The sequence below is a fragment of the Capra hircus genome, chromosome 3, assembly GCF_001704415.2.
Source record: "Capra hircus breed San Clemente chromosome 3, ASM170441v1, whole genome shotgun sequence".
In the NCBI taxonomy this organism is placed as follows: Eukaryota; Metazoa; Chordata; class Mammalia; order Artiodactyla; family Bovidae; genus Capra; species Capra hircus.
The window spans coordinates 23,205,608-23,225,051 of record NC_030810.1 but is presented as its reverse complement, the minus strand read 5'-3'; the positions used below and the strand labels follow the sequence as shown (position 1 = coordinate 23,225,051).

The 19,444-nt window shown below is 45.5% G+C and overlaps 1 protein-coding gene across 1 annotated transcript in view; it reads left to right on the top strand.

Annotated features, from left to right (window-relative positions):
• LOC106501960 (cytosolic carboxypeptidase 6-like) overlaps positions 3,317-19,444 on the top strand; it is a 118,033-nt gene continuing 101,905 nt past the window's right edge. Inside the window, exons 1-2 of the mRNA XM_018046495.1 lie at positions 3,317-3,369; positions 13,101-13,212. Coding sequence (XP_017901984.1) covers positions 3,317-3,369; positions 13,101-13,212 — 165 coding nt within the window. The remainder of the gene's footprint in view (positions 3,370-13,100; positions 13,213-19,444) is intronic.

Sequence of the window (19,444 nt, the reverse complement as noted above, 5' to 3'; positions counted from 1 at the left end):
GGGCCTCAGAGAGAGCTTATCCAGGGCCCCACCTAGGGCAAGGGAACCTTGAGAAGCGCCACACTGATGCCAGCTCTGACTATTAGAGGGTGTTTATATCCACGCTAATGGAGAAGGAAATGGCAACCCACTCCAGTGTTGTTGCCTAGAGAATCCCAGGGGCAGCAGAGCCTGGCAGGCTGCTGTCTATGGGATCGCACAGAGTTGGACACGACTGAAGCAACTTAGCAGCAACAGCATATCCACGCTAAACCTGTCAGCCATCATTTCTGCTTTCTGCCCCTGAAGGATTAATCAGGTTCGACCCATCTTCTACGTGGTAGCATTTCAGCTATTTGAGGATTGTGTGTCCCCACGTCTCCCCACTCCTCACTCCAACCACCGTCAGCTCCCGTTCTCCTGGCTGAACATCCCCAGAGCTTTACAGCTTTTCATATGTGATCTGAAATCCAGTCCTCTCCCCGTCCTTCCTGCTGTCTTCTGAACATGCTCCAGATGTTTGTCACGGTCTATATTTGAGACATGGTGCGCAGGATGGTGGCTCAGAGGTTAAAGCATCTGCCTGCAATGCAGGAGACCTGGGTTCAATCCCTGAGTCAGGAAGATCCCCTGGAGAAGGAAATGGCAACTCACTCTAGTATTCTTGCCTGGAGAATCCCATGGACGGAGGAGCCTGGTGGGCTACAGTCCACAGGGTCACAAAGAGTTGGACACGAAAAAAAAAAAAATAATTAAAAAAAAAAAGAGTTGGACACGATTGAGCGATTTCACTTCACTCACTTGTGCAGGATGGAAAAGTCATAATGATGAGTGTTGATGATGATGATGATGGTGGCGATAGTCATGGTGATGATGACGACGATGGTGCTGATGACGATGATGGTGCTGATGACGACGATGGTGATGACGACGATGGTGCTGATGACGATGGTGGTGCTGATGACGATGGTGGTGCTGATGACGATGATGGTGCCGATGACGATGATGACAGTAATGATGACAGTAGATGACGGTGGTAGTGATGACGATGATAATGGTGATGATAAATAGACTATTGAACCTCCTGGATCTGGCCTTATTCTAGGTATTTTGCATGTATTGTTTTATTTAATTCTTAGAACAACTGTATTACTATTCTCATTTTACAGATGAGGAGACTGAGGCATAGGTAGATTAGGTAGCTCCCTTAAGTTCATAGAGCTAGCTAGTGGCACAGGAGAAGGAAGGAATCATCACAAGCCTAGTTCTGGGGACATACTCCCGGGCCTACTTGCCCATCGCTATCTGACACTGACCTCTTGTCAACCTCAGTCCTTCCACTTGCATTCCTGCTGAGTCACAACCCCCGCACTCCAACCGCCTCCCCCACCCTTCCTTCTCTGAGAACCTTACAGGAAAGCATAGACTGGGCAGAAATCACACTGCTCCTTTGAACAAAGAGGAAACCAAGCCACAGAGAGGCTGGGTAACTTGCTCAAGGTCACACAGTCTGTGAGTCACATAGGTTTCCAAGATGAAGCACAAGTGACACAGGGGCCAGACAGCCTCACTTCCCAGAGACTCTCTCCCATTTTACATAACCTGAGCGATGTTTCTACAGAGGCTAAAAGGACGCCAGGTCTGGCAGCGTAATCAGGTGTCTAACCCACGAGTGCACACCGCCGAAACCAATTATTCAAATGAGCTTCCCAGCCAGGTTCCGCAGGAAAGGCCAGATGGCTAGACGTCCGTGGAGACTGCTCCCCATCTCTGTCCCTTCAAGTAGCCTTTCAAAGTTAGAGTTGATAGTGAGATGATTTTAATAATTGATTCTACAGTGAAGACAGGCCTCTGTGGGATAGTTACCCAGAATTAGGGGCTGAGGAGTCCAGGGGAGCAAAACATTGTGATAGAATCAAGAACTTCACGGGTCCCAGTCTTGGTTCCGAAACCACTGATGGAATAGCATCAGTTCCATGCGCAATCCTTCGGGGGCTCCCTATATACCATCAGAAGGAACCTGTACTCTTCAGCCTTGTCTTCAAGGTGGGCACAGCATTCAGGAAGCTCTTCCTCAGCTTCACCTCCCACTGTCTCCCTTGATGGTATTCAGTGGCTTGGTAGACTCTTTGTGACCCCCTGGACTGCAGCATGCCAGGCTTCCCTGTCCTTGATTGTCTCTCTTGCCCCATGCTCAAATGCTCACTCAGCAAGTACTTTGTCCCAAGCATCAACTGGGGACCTGTGATGGGCTTGGCCCATGCTTGCCCTCAGGGGAGCAGCTGCCGGTGAGATGGATCTTGAGGGGTGAGTGGGTGTTAGCCAGATAGAGAGATTGGCAACACATTCTCAACCAAAAGAATAATACTGTTAAGTAACAAACGTGATTATAATAATATAAGCATGAATGGAATTTTATAAGTTGTCAGACCCTATTCTAATAATTTTTAATGATTATCCCCCCTGAAGATGTAGGCGTGATAACTCATCATGCTTCTGCTCCCACCCTCAGCCTACTACCACCCATGTAGGAGGAGATACAGGGATCAGAAAGATAGAGGTCAGAATGTTAGCTTTATTATTGATAGAAGTAGGATTTGGAAGGCATAGCTTGTATCTGTAGCTAAAGTTGGCCTTCTTATACTTCACTCCAAAATTCAACTTCCCCACCATCCACAATTAAAAGATGCTTGCTTCTTGGAAGGAAAGTTGTGACAAACCTAGATAGTATATTAAAAAGCAGAGATATCACTTTGCCAGCAAAGGTCTATCTAGTCAAAGCTATGGTTTTTCCAGTAGTCATGTATGGATGTGAGAGTAGGACCACAAAGAAGACTGAGTGCTAAGGAATTGTTTCTTTTAAACTGTGGTGCTGGAGAAGTCTCTTGTGAGTCCCTTGAACCTACAGTGTATGTTCACACACTGAACAAAGGCTAAGGGGGAAGGAGGAAGCTGACAAGCCTAGCTACTTGGGGATTTTACACCAGTATGCAGAAGGGGCTGTATTTTGTGACGAGCTCATAAGACATATAATGTGCAAGGCTTGTGTGTAGAAACTGGGGGACATGATGAAAGAAGCTGGAGGAATGGGTAGGGACCAGTTTGTGGAGGATCCTGAGTGTCACACCAAGAATGAAACCAGAAGACCAGCTAACATGTATGTAGCCCTTATCTCAAACAAGGCAGTATGCCCAGTGTTTATATGGCTGATCTCATTCAATCCTTTAAACAACCCTCTGAGGCAGGCAGAATCCATATTTTGCAGATCAGGTCTGAGGCCCAGAGAGGTTAAACCACCAGCTGACCCATGGCCGCACCAGAATCTTACTCAGGCAACATGGCTCTGGAGTCCACATTTGCAACCAAAGCCACTTCTCAGGTTCAGACCAGGTGGGCAAGGGTCTTGGCAGTTTCCAGATCTGTGAAGAGCTAAAGGACTTTTCTTCCCTCCAGTTCTTCCTCTGCCCCTTTTCAGTAAAGAAATGGAAATAGCTAATTCCTAGCCCCAAGGGCCAGGGTTTTTCCCAGGTAGCTCAGTGGTAAAGAACCTTCCTGCCAACGCAGGAGATGTGGGTTTCGTCCCTGGATTGGGAAGATCCCCTGAAGAAGTAAACGGCAATCCACTCCAGTATTCTTGCCTGGAAAATCCTGTGGACAAAGGAGCTGGTGGGCTACAGTCCATGGAGTTACAAAGAGTCAGACTCAGCTTAGTGACTAAACAACAAGCCTCAAAGGTCTTTAGACAATGTGCCCTCTTGAGCCTTTAAAATGGTTCTCTACTCTTTGTCAGTGTTCTTTATATAGAGAAAAATAATCCATCAGTTCTGGAATTGACTTTCAACTCTACCCTTACATAGCTGTGTGACCTTGGCATTAGTTTTCCCATCTTTGAAATATGGAAATTGAGTTTTATGAAATCTCAGATCCTTCTGATTGGTGACTGGCTTTCAGAATTGCTTTCAGTTTCAGTGTGGAAATCCCCCCAAGTCCAGCAGGAGCCTAGAAGGGGGGCTGCAGAACCCCAGAGCACATGCTCTCCCCAGGGAAGGAAAGGGCACTCCAACACTTCTCCTTGTCCACTAGGAATAAGTTCTGGGAGACAGGGCACCTGAGGGTGCCCCTAGGGTTAGAGATGACCCTTTTCCCAGGTGTGGTCTCAGCACCCCCTTCCCCAGTCCTACCACCTGCCAGAAGAACCACCATGACAGGGTCAAGACCTTGCTGACCCATGGAGGTCAGAACCCTGAGTGCTCATCCTGGCTCTGCTGTGAACCTTGGGCACGCAGGGCCACCTCCCACAGACATGCCGTTTGCGCACTGCACACAGGCTCCTGGTCCAGGGGTCAAGGTGGGCTGCGACTCTGCTCCCATCTGGCCAGAGCAAGTGCCCACCCAGATGGGTGCCTGTTTCTAAGTTGTCAACCAGCAATGACAGGCAGTTTGGCCGTTCGCATAAAGGTACCTTTCCTGCTTGAGGCCCAGTTTCTCCATGTGAACGCTAAGGGTATTTCATCCCCCCCTCAGCTCATATGAGTCCCTCTGTCAGGCACTGAACTGACTCCCAGGGCCGCCACAAAATATTGTAAAGTAGTTAACCTCCAATTAAAATAAATAAATTTATATTTAAAAAATAAATAAAATAAAATCTGCTTTGAAAAAAAAAAAAAGAATATAGGCTTTAGAGCTGGGCACACCAGGTTCAAGTCCTGTCTCTGTCCCTTTTCCTTGCAAAATTAAGGAAAATTAAGGTTAGTAATTAAGGGCAAATTACTTAACCTTTCTGTTTATTTCCATTTCTTCACATTTCTGTGAGTTGGCTATGTACCTGACACTGGGCTAACACTGAAGACTCAGTGGCAAATGAAACTGATTTAACTCTGCACTCCCAGTGCTTTTAGATTTCTGAGAAAAGCATGAATTTGTCCAAGATCATAAAATAACTCAGTGGTAGATCTGGGACTCAAACCCAAATTCTTCTGAGCTGGAACCTATGTAATTATCTATCCTTCCTGCTTCCACAGCCTGGGCCACATCCATGTTGTGATCATGTAAGAAGGAACATGAGGGAAATGCTTTAAACATCTCAGTGGTGGTGATGGGGAATGGGTTGATATAATTGCTCCTTGTGTGCGTGTTTGGGACAAAGAGCACTGCCTACTACCCTCCTGTTTCCACTGCAGCAGGGCCCAGACCACCTGCTAAGCATTTTGCAGCAGCTGTTGATGATAGATTGCCTGGCATTCTGACACTGGCCAATCAATAGAGCTGGAAGTTGCCTCGGGCCAAGGGCAATTGAATCCCAACCTTTTAGTGGCATTAAATAAAGCAATATTTATTTTGCTTTTGGTGCAAATATGCTTAATCCAATTCAGCTCATTGATAATGCTGAAAAACTGCTGCATTTGGGGGACAATTGTGTGCATGCCCCATATATCTCCATTTGTCCACGCCACCCTTCCAGGATCACACAGCCCCACATGCTCAGGGTGAGGTTGATCTGGAGCCACCAAGCTGCCTTCGTCTCTACCCTTTAGAGGAGATGAAAAGGAAATCATATGGAGGGGAATTAAAATCATCGCTCTTATTCCAGTTGCCATTGTTGCAACGGGGATGAGGTGTGGTATCCTTCACAAGATGGAGCTGTTTATTTGCCATTTAAATAATGTTCTCCAGAACCATTGTATCTCTGCCGTTGGGCAGAAAAGGAGGAACGCAGTACAGGAAGAGCAGACAAAGGAGTGGCCTAGCATCTCTTTCATAGATCACATAACCTCCTTGATGGCTGGAGGGACTGCAAAGGGTCACCGGCTTCAGTCAGACCTGGGTTTGAATCCCAGCTCTATATTCTGCTGCTGCTGCTGCTAAGTCACGTCAGTCCTGTCTGACTCTGTGCGATCCCATAGACGGCAGCCCACCAGGCTCCCGTCTCTGGGATTCTCCAGGCAAGAGTACTGGAGTGGGTTGCCATTTCCCTCTCCAGTACATGAAAGTGAAAAGTGAAAGCGAAGTCGTTCTGTCATGTCCGACTCTTCACGACCCCATGGACTGTAGCCTACTAGGCTCCTCCATCCATGGAACTTCCCAGGCAAGAGGACTGGAGTGGGGTGCCATTGCCTTCTCCGCTCTATATTCTAGTGGTTGTCAAATGACCTTCTCAAGGTCATATCTCTCTTGGATTTTATTTGCTCATTTTTTTAAATGGGGATAAATTCTACCTACCTCACTGGGTTATCATGAGAGTATCTGGCATGTAACAAGTGCTTAAATACTTTTCAATATTTGTCTTCAAGTAATTATCTGGACCTTGTTTGCAAACCTTCAGGGCATTTGTTCATCTATTAATTTACTCATTTATTCAATAGATATATTGAACCTTCTCTGCACTTGGGTCTGAGTATACGAAGTTGGAATGGAGGTGGGCAAAATGACACAGACATAGTCCCCACCCTCACTGGGCTGGCAGTTTGGAAGAAAAAAGGAAAGATACCCAAGAGTATTTCCTGCTCAAGAGAAAGATGTTACATATTACATGAATAGTCCATGAATTCTCCAGGCCAGAATGCTAGAGGGGGTAGCCTTTCCCTTCTCCAGAGGATCTTCCCAACCCAGGGATCAAACCCAGGTCTCCTACATTGCAGTCAGATTCTTTACCAGCTGAGCCACAAGGGAAGCCCAAGAATACTAGAGTGGGTAGCCTATCCCTTCTCCAAGGGTCTTCCCAACCCAGGAATCAACCTGGGTCTCCTGCGTTGTGGGTGGAATCTTTACCAACTGAGTTACCAGGGAAGCCACATATTACACAGTTATTTATAAACTTGACTTTCATAAATTTGTATTTTTTAGAATGGTCCTAATGTTGAATATTCTATCTCATTGGTACCGTAAATAGCCCCACTTGTGTCAGAACTTGGGTCCTGATTTTAAGCCCATTCAGAAATTTTACCTTGAAAATAAGTAAAAAAATAATAGAGGACCAAGGAGACACAGGCCCAGAGTAGGCTTTCATACACAGTGACTCTAAAGTGGTGATCATAGGGGTGAAAGCCAGGCATCTGGAGATCATCTTGTTCATTCCCCTGTCTTTAGGCAGTTGATTTGGGTCCTGAAACCACTGATGAGAAAGAACCTGTACCAGCACTGACCTCCTAGTGCCTGTGACCCAGTGAAGGACACAAGCATAACACTGTTAGGAATGTGTAGAATTTCCCTGACTTTGTACATACCACCAACTCTGGAATGTTCTCACTTGTCTTGACTTTGACAAACTTCCCATCTCCTCTTCAAAGCTCTGAGCAACATGAGAACTCCTAGAGGTAAGGATTGGGTCTGATGCAAATCTCAAATGTTGGAAAACTCATGCAATAAATGTTAGTTCAGTTCAGTTCAGTCACTCAGTCATGTCCGACTCTTTGCAACCCCATGAATCGCAGCACGCCAGGCCTCCCTGTCCATCACCAACTCCCAGAGTTCACTCAAATTCATGTCCATCGAGTTGGTGATGCCATCCAGCCATCTCATCCTCTGTCGTCCCCTTCTCGTCCTGCCCCCCATCCCTCCCAGCATCAGAGTCTTTCCCAGTGAGTCAACTCTTCGCATGAGGTGGCCAGAGTACTGGAGTTTCAGCTTCAGCATCAGTCCTTCCAGTGAACACCCGGGACTTAGCTCCCTTAGGATGGGCTGGCTGGATCTCCTTGCAGTCCAAGGGACTCTCAAGAGTCTTCTCCAACACCACACTTCAAAAGCATCAATTCTTTGGTGCTCAGCTTTCTTCACAGTCCAACTCTCCATACATGACCACTGGAAAAACCATAGCCTTGACTAGACGGACCTTTGTTGGCAAAGTAATATCTCTGCTTTTGAATATGCTATCTAGGTTTGTCATAACTTTCATTCCAAGGAGTAAATGTCTTTTAATCACTCTGCAGTGATTTTGGAGCCCAAAAAAATAAAGTCTGACACTGTTTCCACATCTATTTGCCAGGAAGTGATGGGACCAGATGCTATGATCTTAGTTTTCTGAATGTTAAGATATTGATAATTCTTTATTATTTGGCATTTCATTTAAATGAAATGAATCAATCCCTTTCCTAGACTATGTTGTTCTCTTTGTGTTTCAACCTAACCTTATTCAAAATGTATGCTTCTTCCAACTCCCTAGCTTCAGAGATAAAGCCCAGTTACTGATGCCTTTGAATCATTTAATGAGAGAGCTGGAAGGGTCCTTTATGCATGAAATGTAGCCCCCTCATTCTACAAAATGAATGGAGCCTAGGAGAGGGAGATGACTTTCCTAAGGTGACATAGACATTAGAGGTGAAGCCTGTCCCCTGGCCCCTAGGCAGAGCTCCTGCAACTTTACTAAGATGTTTTCTTCAATATATATCAGTCTTTCTACTGATAGATTGGTTGCCAATAGAAGCTTTCTTTAAAAATCAGCTCAGAAAGAACCCAGCACAGCTACTGCTGATTTAAGAGTTCCACGAATGCTTTAGCTTCTAAAGCACTCCAGGATTCTTGAGGACTGAGTTGCCTTTGAATCCCCAGCCATACTCTGCTTGCATCTGAACGTTGGATGAAGGAGTGGATCTTTCAGGATCTCTCAGCAATGACACTTTTCCTTCCATTTTGAATCTCACTTTTTGAATCAGAGAGGCTCCCAGGAAGCAGCATGACCAAGTATGAAGATCATGGAGTCCAGGGCCAGGACACCTCCTGGATTCCAGTCTGGGCCCCGTGCGAGTACTGGTTAGCTGCCCTTGGAAGAATGGCTTATTTTCTCTGGCCCTCAGTGCTCTCACTTGAAAAAAGTGCAATCTTCCTGTGTGGCTGGATGTTTCTGAGAACTATATAGAACATAGGAAAATGCTTGAGAAAGAATGAAATGTTTGTTCAACAACTACGTTTTTAATGTCTGCTGTAGTCCAGGCTTTTTGTCAGGCACAGGAATACAAAAATGAATAAGGCATCATGCTCGCACTTGAGGAATTCATGGTCCAGTGGGGAGGACAACTCAACAATGACTATGCCTTATGTGGTAGCCACCCTGATGGGGGGCAGTGGATGCCTCGGGAGCAGAGGAAAAACACCCACCATGTGTTTGCAGAGAGTAAGTCAGCAAGCCTTCCTGGAGGAGAGGATATTTAGGCTCAGACAATTTCCACAATATACCACGGTTACCACCAGGGCCACTGTCATCACTGGCTCCCCTTTCTTCAACGTTCATTCTGTCCGAGGATTCTGCTGGGCCATTGGTAGACATTTGCTCATGTTGCAATCCAGGTCAAGGTTGTTATCTTCATTATACATATGATAAAACAGAAACCCAGGGGGGTTTTTTAAAAAGAAATTTTAAGGTCACATAGCTGGTAAGGAGCACAGCCAAAACATATGCCTAACTGACTTCCAAAGCTTCTAGTCTTCCCAACATAACCTCACTGTTCTGTGTTATTCTGTGGGGCAAGGCTGGGACTGATGGAGAAAGTCACTGGAAGACAAATTTCAGCTAAAGACAGGGAAGGTTTTCTTAACAGAGCTTTCCAAGAATGGGATAAGTTGTTTGGGGGGATGATGAGTACCAGGGCCTGGTGGTGTCATGGAACAAGTGACTCGGCCAAGACTTTGCTGAAGGCATTCTTATTTGGAAGAGGGAGAAATAAGTAAGCTAACCATCTCTAAGGATACAGTTGTTTATCATTAAATCCTGTTATCAATGACAGTGTTCCCTTCCAAATTTTTAGGTGCTCAGTGAAGGCTGGAAAAACTCTGTGGGAACAACACCCAGATCAATGGTTTCGCCTGCTTGGTGACCAGCCATTGGGAAGCAGACAATATGAAGGACCTGCTGGAGTTTTCCATAAATTTGCCCACAGAGCCATACAGTTAGGGATGCTTTCGGTTAAAGAAGTAGGAACTGACCCTTCCACTTAAACAAAAAAAAATGAAATTTATAGGAAGGGGCTAACAGAATGAAGCAGAAGCTGGACGTCCAGATTTGGAAAACAACCAACTAACAGAGTAGCTCTGGAGGACAGCAAAAATGGCTGTTGGCAGGAATAAGCTGCCTCTGTTCCACCATAGCACTGCTATATGACCCGACTGCCAGCTTCACATCACCTGATCCAAGCTTAAGTCCTGGGCAGAAGTAGCTGTGGCTTAAGTCTGGGCTTCTTGCTGCTCCCCTGACTACCAGGTCATCTGGCCCATCTCCCTTGTGTGGTGAAAGAAAAGGCACCACCACAGTCTCAGCATCTTGTAATGGTAGAGGAATGAACTCTCCCCAACTCTGCTCCATCTAATCACAGTCAGACGCTGGCATTGGCAGAAGAAAACGGACAGATGCCTACAACATTAGGAGGGAAGAAAGCATGGATATGAACTCAGATCTGCCTTATTTCCAGACTGGGGGCGAAAGCCAGGAGGTCATCCCTGACCACCACTGTCCACTGCCCAGGCCAGCCCCTGATGGATCGCAGATCTATCAGTAACAGCATGTAGCACAAGGAGACGACAACGTAACATTTTTGATTGCCGCCACGTGCCAGAGCCCGTGTGAAGTTAAATTTGTTCCAGGTATTATCTCGTTTAATCCTCATCACAGGGCCCTGAATTGTAAATGGACATGAGCCTGTGAGCAGGTCTTCTTTCTCTAGTCTATGTTAGACTGTTTCTTGTGAGCACGGAACTGTGAGAATGTTCATAAGCGGATCATGACTTCACCTGTTCTCTCAGGAAAGTTATTTGTAGCCTCTCTGTGCTTCAGTTTCCACATCTGCAAGATGGGAATAATAATAGCACTCCCTCATAAGGTCGACATTAATGAAGGATTTCACACTTAGTAAAGTACTTAATTTTTGAGACAAACAATATCAGTAACTGTTCTGTTGACTGTGACCGCTTGATTGCGATGGTAATGATATTGTAACATGCATATAAAACTCTGTCTCCACTCCACCGTCAGTGAGAAGCCAATACCAGCACTTGATTCATCTAAATACAGAAATGTGAAGATGAAACAGTGAACCTACTTGCCAGGCACGGGAGGCCCTTACATTTCCCCTCCCACTCCCTTCATAATTCACTGTCACCACCTCCTCACTACACCAAGTTGCCCACCATTCCTCCAAAAGCCTGGGTAGCTTCATAGTTCCTTTCTTTGCTTACACTTTTCCTTCTGCCCCCACACCATCAAACATGTGCAGTAAGACCCAACTCAGATGGCTTCTCCTCAATGAAGCCTTTCCCCATGTGTCCCCAGGAAACATTAATTATTCCCCCATGGGGTTCCCAGCCTGCTTATTTTAAGTGAGAAAGGAAATTATTATTATTTACTCTCCAACCGCCTTGAAGGAGAGGTAGTCTTAGTGGTCCCACTGGTGGTCCCCGGTAGAGTCCTTTTTATTTTTTATCTGAGCAAGGTGAGAGGTGGAATGTATATGTAATAAGTTGTAGTAGTAATATACGGTTAGTCACTCAGTTGTGTCCAATTCTGAGACCCCATAGAATATAGCCCGCCAGGCTCCTCTGTCCATGGGATTTTCCAGGCAAGAATAATGGAGTGGATTGCCATGCCCTCCTCCAGGGCATCTTTCCAATCCAGGGATCACACCCAGGTCTCCTGCATTGCAGGCAGATTCTTTACCATCTGAGCCACCTGAGAGCGGGGTTAAATTTTATTACTTAAGGAATAGAGGGCAGGGTTCAGGAAACAAGATGGGATGGATTAAATAGTAAGACAGAGAGAAATACAGGGACATTTGGGGAAAGAAAGGCCATCATCAGTTTTAAATCTGATTAAAAAATCTGCAAAGAGCAGAATTTTATCCTACAGGTGATGGAGAATCATAGATGAATCTTGATCAAGAAAGCACGATCATCAGATCTGTGTGGGAGACATTCTGGAGACAGGAGAAGGATGGGTACAGTCATTTGAGTTGTGAGCAAGCACAGGGTTTCTGAAGTTGTCCCTCAGCCTGGGCTGGCCTGGAGAGTGCCTACAGCATGCAAAGGTCCAGCAGTTGGAGGCACAGACCCAGAGACCTGGGGAAGGTCCCTCCTCCCAAGGACAAGCAGGGCTTTGAGTCAATCTGGAGGAAGAGCAGGAGGAAGAGGGAGATGGGGAGATCAGAGGTCACAGTCACTTGTCCTAGTGAAGTAATGAATGTGCCCAAGGGAGGTCATGGAGAAGGTGGGCAGGGTAGCTCTCACTGAGCAGGTGACCTTTGAGCTAAGATTGGTGCTAAGTGAGAGTGAGTCCTGTACCTATCTGGAGGAAGAGGCTTCCAGGCCGAGGGGACAAGCTGTGCAAGAGTCCTGGGACTGGAAGTACCCAGTGTGCTGGAGGCACAGTAGGAGGCCAGAATCTGGCATGGAAGCAGCAGAGGGTGGTGGTAGGAGCTGAGCTCATAGCAATAACAGAGGGGGCCACATGGTCGCTTGTAGCTGGTGGTAAGGACCTCAGCTTCTACTCTGCATCCACTAGAGAACCATTTTAGCAGAGAAGGGCCATAATCAGACTTACGCTTTAATAGGATCACCCTGTTTATTGTATGGGAAATGGGGGATGGGTATCTAGGATGAGAGGTAGGGTGGGAGGTACGAGGGTGGAAACAAGACCAGGTAAGAGAGTATTACAATACTGAGCTTGGTCCAAGCTCAAAGTGACAGTAGTGGAGGTGATAAAGAAGTGCTCGGTTCTGAGTATATTTTGAAGGTAGACAATGGACTGGCTGTGAGTGTGAGACAGGGAGGAACAGTGGGGATGCCAGTGGTTTGGCCTGAGCCTTCTTTCTGGCCCTGCATAGGAGAAGCACATGTGTCGATGGTCTCAGGGCATGAACACGGAAGTGAGACGGCTCCACAGAAATACGTTTGAACCTCTCCATGACTCAGTTTCTTTTCCTGTCAAGTGAGAATTATAATAGCAGTGTCCTCACAGTGTTGTTGAAAGTAACTGAATTAATACATGTAAAATATGCTCAATGCTGTCTCTGGCAAAAAAAAAAAAAAAAAAAGTGCACTAGGTAAGTGACATAATGACTGTTCCCGCTCCTAACTGTTATTTTGGAGAAGCAGGAGCTGGGCTTATCCTCTGTGTACTGACTCTCACTTTGGGTACTGCCTAGGTGTTCTCTGATGGGGTTCGACCTGAACCGCCACTGGCTGGATCCCTCTCCGTGGGCCCACCCCACCCTGCATGGGGTGAAACAGCTCATCATTCAGATGTACAACGACCCCGTGAGTAACTGAACCTCCTCAGCTTTTGCTCATCTGACGGCTTGATCTGGGAAAGGGGTGATGTGGTACTGGGACAGTCCACCAGGGGCTGCAAAGGAGGAATTCAGGGTCAAAGTCAGGGAGGGACTAGGCCTGCTGGTCTCTTCTCTGAACTGGACAAGTGCCTTCCCCACCCCTCACAAACACCAGCTTCAGTTGTGGAGATCTCATGGGATGAAGGCAATATACCCACTTACATTTGTCAGGGCTCTTGGGTTATAAGCAAAAGAAATACATGTTGTGCTAATTTACAAAGAAGAGAGAATTTCTTAGAAGAATCCCAAAGCCTCATATAGGCAAAGATTGCAGTCTGGCCTCCTGTACCTGTAGGGAACATGTGCCAAGTATCACACCCAGCACTTCTTCCACAAGAGAGAATGACTCACTCTCATGTTCTAGCTCCAGTTCCAAGTGGATTGGAACTGACTGGGAGGACATGGCTATCTCTAAGCAAGGGAACTCTGGCCCAAGAGGTGAGGATCTGTCAGGACAGGAGAGCCTCACTGGAGTCATGTAGCCAAACCTGCAGTGTGTGGTGTAGTGATGAACATATTTCCAGATAAAAGGACCTGCTATTCCAGGAAGAAGGGGAACAGGGAGGTCCACACTGAGTTTGTTCACAGGGGCAAGACTTTGTGAGGAATAGGAGAAGATACTGGGGTTTCATAGCTGAGAGAACTCTCTGGAGTGTTATGAGAGAGGACAGATGTCTTCCACTTGGAGCCAAAGCAAGAGGTAAGGCCGATAGAGAAACAGAGCATTTTAACCATTAGAGTTGCCCAATGATGGAACGGGTATGTGATCTGTGAACCTGGCCTTACTTAAAGTGTTCAACTTGAAGCTAAATGACACTGTCAAAAATAGTGCATGGAGGAGACTCAATTGTTTGGGGGACATTATAGTGAGATTACATCCAAGTCTCTTCCAACGTTGATGACCGTGCCTTATGACCCTTGGCTGCCTTCGGGTGACAGACGTGATTGCTAAAACGGCAAAGTTTCCAGAGTTGGGGTATTGCAGCGATACACCTGTGTACCACATTTTGCTTGCTTTCTTTGAAGATGCCAATAAGAATGCCCTAAATTAAAGAGCAGTCTTTATTGGCCAGACGAAAATGTGTACATAAAAGCAAGTCTATTTTATCTTGTTTTTGTAAGCAAGGATTCATGAAAAAGTAAGTGCTTAGGTGCAAAGGTAGTTAACTCAACAGCCATCTTGATCCTTCTCTGGGAGCTTTGCCTCCCTAGATCTTGTACAGCCCACCTGCTGTCAGGGCTTACATAGCCACAGCTTTAGCATATCTGCTTCTTTCTCCAACTCACCCCTCCTTGTCTACAAAAGAAGCTGTTAGCTGTGCTCACCAAACTCCGTTATTACCCTGAACTCTTGATCCATCCTGATGAGCTTTCCTGGCAGAGAGAAGTTGCTTCTAAATTTTGCAGGAAGTGTCTGTTCTCAACTGAGTTCTTCCCCTCAGAGCTCAGTGTTAACTGCAACCTCTGTGATAGAATCACCACACCTCCTTCTTCTGCCATCTCCTTCTTGAAGTGAACAGCCCCCACATTTTTTCTGATGTGGTTAATAATAGGTATTCAATAACTATGTGTTAGTTGAACTGGATTGAACACGGTAAATCCTGTTAGGCCTACTGTAATATGGTTTATAGATTCCAAACAGCTATTCACAGAAGAGATAAAGAGATATGACCAAGGAAAATACATGAGACAGAAGAGATGACAGAGTGGGGACCACGGAAACAAGTGGTGTTTTAGGTGAATCCCCAAGGAGAGAACTAGGGGTGCAACCAAAGGGAGGGTGTCAGGTTTGTTAAAGAGAAGAGACCATCATCAACTGAAGTCACTGATTTGCTCTCAGGCAACTGGGCACTTGATCCTGTTACAGAACACGATCAGGAGTTTCGGGGGTATTAGGATATTTTTTGTGCCGTGAGTAGGTTGGTCATCAGCAGGTTGATGATCAACATACTTGGAAGCTGAGCGAGCTGTGGGAGCTGCATTCTCCTGAAAGTCCTTTTCTCCCCCAGAATGTGGGTGGGGTTCTAACGTGGGACCCAAACTGAACTGGGCCAGGACCCCAGCTCCCTCTGTCTCTTCCTCTCTTCTCCCTTCTCTCTCCCTGTGCCCAGAATCTTACTCCAGTCTTCCCTTCCTCTTCCCACAAATATTTATCAAGTAGTTTCTAAATACCAGGTATTGTAGTTGAAATAGTGAGCACAACACTAACCCTTACAATCTAGTGGGGAAATGGACATTAAAAAAGCGTATGCATGCTCGGTCACTTCAGTCGTGTCCAACTCTTTGCGACCCCGTGGACTATAGCCTGCCAGGCTCCTCTGTCCAGGGGATTCTCCAGGCAAGAATACTGGAGTGGGTTGCCATTTCCTTCTCCAGGGGATCTTCCCGACCCAGGGATCAAACCTACATCTCTTGTGTCTCTTACATTGGCAGGCAGGTTCTTTACTACTGGTGTCACCTGGGAAGCCCTATTGAACAAGTAAATACTGATAAATATTATAGGTTTATAAATTTTGTTGTTGTTGTTGTTGTTGTTGTTGTTCAGTCGCTCAATCGTGTTCTACTCTTTGCAACCTGATGGACTGCAGCACACCAGGCTTCCCTGTCCTTCACTATCTCCCAGAGTTTGCTCAAATTCATGTCCATTGAGTCAGTGATGCCAATCCAACCATGTTATCCTCTTTCATCCCCTTCTCCTCAGCCGCCTAGAGGGTGGACCAAGAGGGAACTCCATGAAATGCGTATGTATTCAGTCATATCTGACTCTTTGCGACCCTTAGCCCACTAGGCTTCTCTATTCATGAGATTTTTCAGGCAAGAATGCTGGAGAGGGTTGCCATTTCCCCTTCCAGGGGCTCTCCTTCCTTCAGGGGTATCTTCCCAACCCAGGGATCAAACCTGAGTCTCCCGTGCCTCCTGCATACAGGAGGATTCTTTAACCCACAGAATCACTGGGGAAGCCTCATAGATTTTGTTAGGAGTTAAAAAAAAAAAAAAACCACCTACAGACTGTTATCTATGAGTTCAGGTCAGTTCAGTCACTTAGTCATCTCCGACTCTTTGTGACCCCCATAGACTGCAGCACGCCAGGCCTCCCTGTCTATCACCAACTCCCGGAGTTTACTCAGACTCATGTCCATTTTGTTGGTGATGCCATCCAAGTATTGCCTCCTCTGTCATCCCCTTCTGCTCGCGCCTTCAATCTTTCCCAGCATCAGGATCTTTCCAGATGAGTCAGTTCTTCACATCAGGTGGCCAAAGTATTCGAGTTTCAGCTTCAGCATCAGTCCTTCCAATGAATATTCAGGATTGCTTTCTTTAGGATGGACTGGTTGGATCTCCTTGCAGTCCAAGGGGGCTCTCAAAAGTCTTCTCCAACACCACAGTTCAAAAGCATCAATTCTTCAGCTCTCAGCTTTCTTCACAGTCCAACTCTCACATCCATTCATGACTACTGGAAAAACCATAGCTTTGACTAGACTGACCTTTGCTGGCAAAGTAATGTCTCTGCTTTTTAATATGCTGTCTAGGTTCCTCATATCTTTTCTTCCAAGAAGCAAGCAACTTTTAATTTCATGGCTTCAATCACCACCTTCAGTGATTTTGGAGCCCCCCAAAAAGTAGTCTGTCACTGTTTCCACTGTTTTCCCATCTATTTACCATGAAGTAGTGGGACCAGATGCCATGATCTTAGTTTTCTGAATGTTGCGATTTAAGCCAACTTTTTCACTCTCCTCTTTCACTTTCATCAAGAGGCTCCTTAGTTTTTCTTCGCTTTCTGCCATAAAGGTGGTGTCATCTGTATATCTGAGGTTATTGATATTTCTCCCAGAAATGTTGATTTCAGCTTGTGCTTCATCCAGTCCAGCATTTCTCATGAGGTACTCTGCATATAAGTTAAATAAGCAGGGTGACAGTATACAGCCTTGATGGACTCCATTCCCGACTTGGAACCAGTCTGTTGTTCCATTTCCAGTTCTAACTGTTGCTTCTTGACCTGCATACAGAATTGTCAGGAGGCAGGTCAGGCGGTTTGATATTCCCATCTCTTGAAGAATTTTCCACAGTTTGTTATAATCCACACAGTCAAGGGCTTTGGCATAGTCAATAAAGCAGAAATAGATGTTTTTCTGGAACTCTCTTGCTTTTTCGATGATCCATTTGATTTCTGGTTCCTCTGCCCTTTCTAAATCCAGCTTGAACATGTGGAAGTTCACAGTTCACATACTGTTGAAGCCTGGCTTGGAGAAATTTGGGCATTACTTTGCTAGCGTGGGAGATGAGTGCTATTGTGTGGTAGTCTGAGCATTCTTTGGCATTGCCTTTCTTTGGGATTGGAATGAACACTGATCTTTTCCAGTCTTGTGGCCACTGTTGAGTTTTCCGAATTTGCTGGCATCCTGTGCTTTCACAGCATCATCTTTTAGGATTTTAAATAGCTCAACTGGAATTCCATCACCTCCACTAGCTTTGTTCATAGTGATGCTTCTTAAGGCCCACTTGACTTTGCATTTCAGGATGTCTGGCTTTAGGTGAGTGATCACACCATCGTGATTATCTGGGTCATGAAGATCTTTTTTTGTATTCTTCTGTGTATTCTTGCCACCTCTTCTTAATATCTTCTGCTTCTGTTAGATCCATACCATTTGTGTCCTTTATTGTGCCCATCTTTGCATGAAAATTTTCCTTGGTATCTCTAGTTTTCTTGAAGAGACCTCTAGTCTTTCCCATTTTATTGTTTTCCTCTATTTCTTTGCATTGATCACAGAGGAAGGCTTTCTTATCTCTCCTTGCTATTATTTGAAACTCTGCATTCAAATGTGTATATCTTTTCTTTTCTCCTTTGCCTTTCACTTCTCTTCTTTTCTCAGCTATATGTAAGGCCTCCTCAGACAAGCATTTTGCATTTCTTTTTCTTGGGGATGGTCTTGATCACTGCCTCCTATACAATGTCATGAACCTCCATCCACAGTCCTGCAGGTACTCTGTCTATCAGATCTAATCCTTTGACCCCATTTGTCACTTCCACTCTAAAGTCATAAGGGATTTGATTTAGGTCATACCTGAATGGTCTAGTGGTTTTCCCCTACTTTCTTCAATTTAAGTCTGAATTTGTCAATAAGGAGTTCATGATCTGAGCCACAGTTAGCTCCCAGTCTTGTTTTTGCTGACTGTATAGAGTTTCTCCACCTTTGGCTGCAAAGAATATAATCAATCTGATTTTGGTGTTGACCATCTGGTGATGTCCATGTGTAGAGTCTTCTCTTGTGTTGTTGGAAGAGGGTGTTTGCTATGACCAGTGTGTTCTCTTGGCAAAACTCTATTAGCCTTTGCTCTGCTTCATTCTGTATTCCAAGGCCAAATTTGTCTGTTACTCCAGGTATTTCTTGATTTCCTACTTTTGAATTCCAGTCCTCTATAATGAAAAGGACTTCTTTTTTGGGTGTTAGTTCTAGAAGGTCTTGTAGGTCTTCATAGAATCATTCAACTTCAGCTTCTTCAGCATTATTGGTCGGGGCATAGACTTGGATTACCGTGATATTGAATGGTTTGCCTTGGAAATGAACAGAGATCATTCTGTTGTCTTTGAGATTGCATTGTTATCTATAGGTAGGATGGTTAAAAGTTTCAGCTTGTCTGGGGCAGTTCTGTTTATACCTATTCTTAAATATTTCCTAATAGTGATCCTTTCTCCTCTCAAAAATGTCCCTGTTTGGATGATAAATTACACAAACTCTCCATACTTAAAAGGCATGTGAAAGTACCAACACAGTACCTGGTGTGTTGCAGATCAACAAACATTATTTATATCCCATTCAAATTCACATACGATTTCAAGAGTTAACATGCCAGCTGCAAACACCACAGTGCCCCAGGCATCTGCCCTGATAGCTTTAAATGCATGTCTATCCTGGACCTTCATTGGCGCAGACGTCATCAGAACCACTCAATCCTAGAGCAATCTGAACTGCCAGAACAGCTTCTTACCTTGTTTCTAAATGCCCACAGCCTCCCTCCTTCTCTTCTGGCAGCCTCTGCTCACACACTCAACAAGCAGAGAATCAGGAAGACCCTTGTTGATGGGCAGGGTCTATATCTATGAGCACTGTCATTCCTCAAAGAGCTGGTGAGGGAGGAACTTTGTGTTGGGTGCTGGG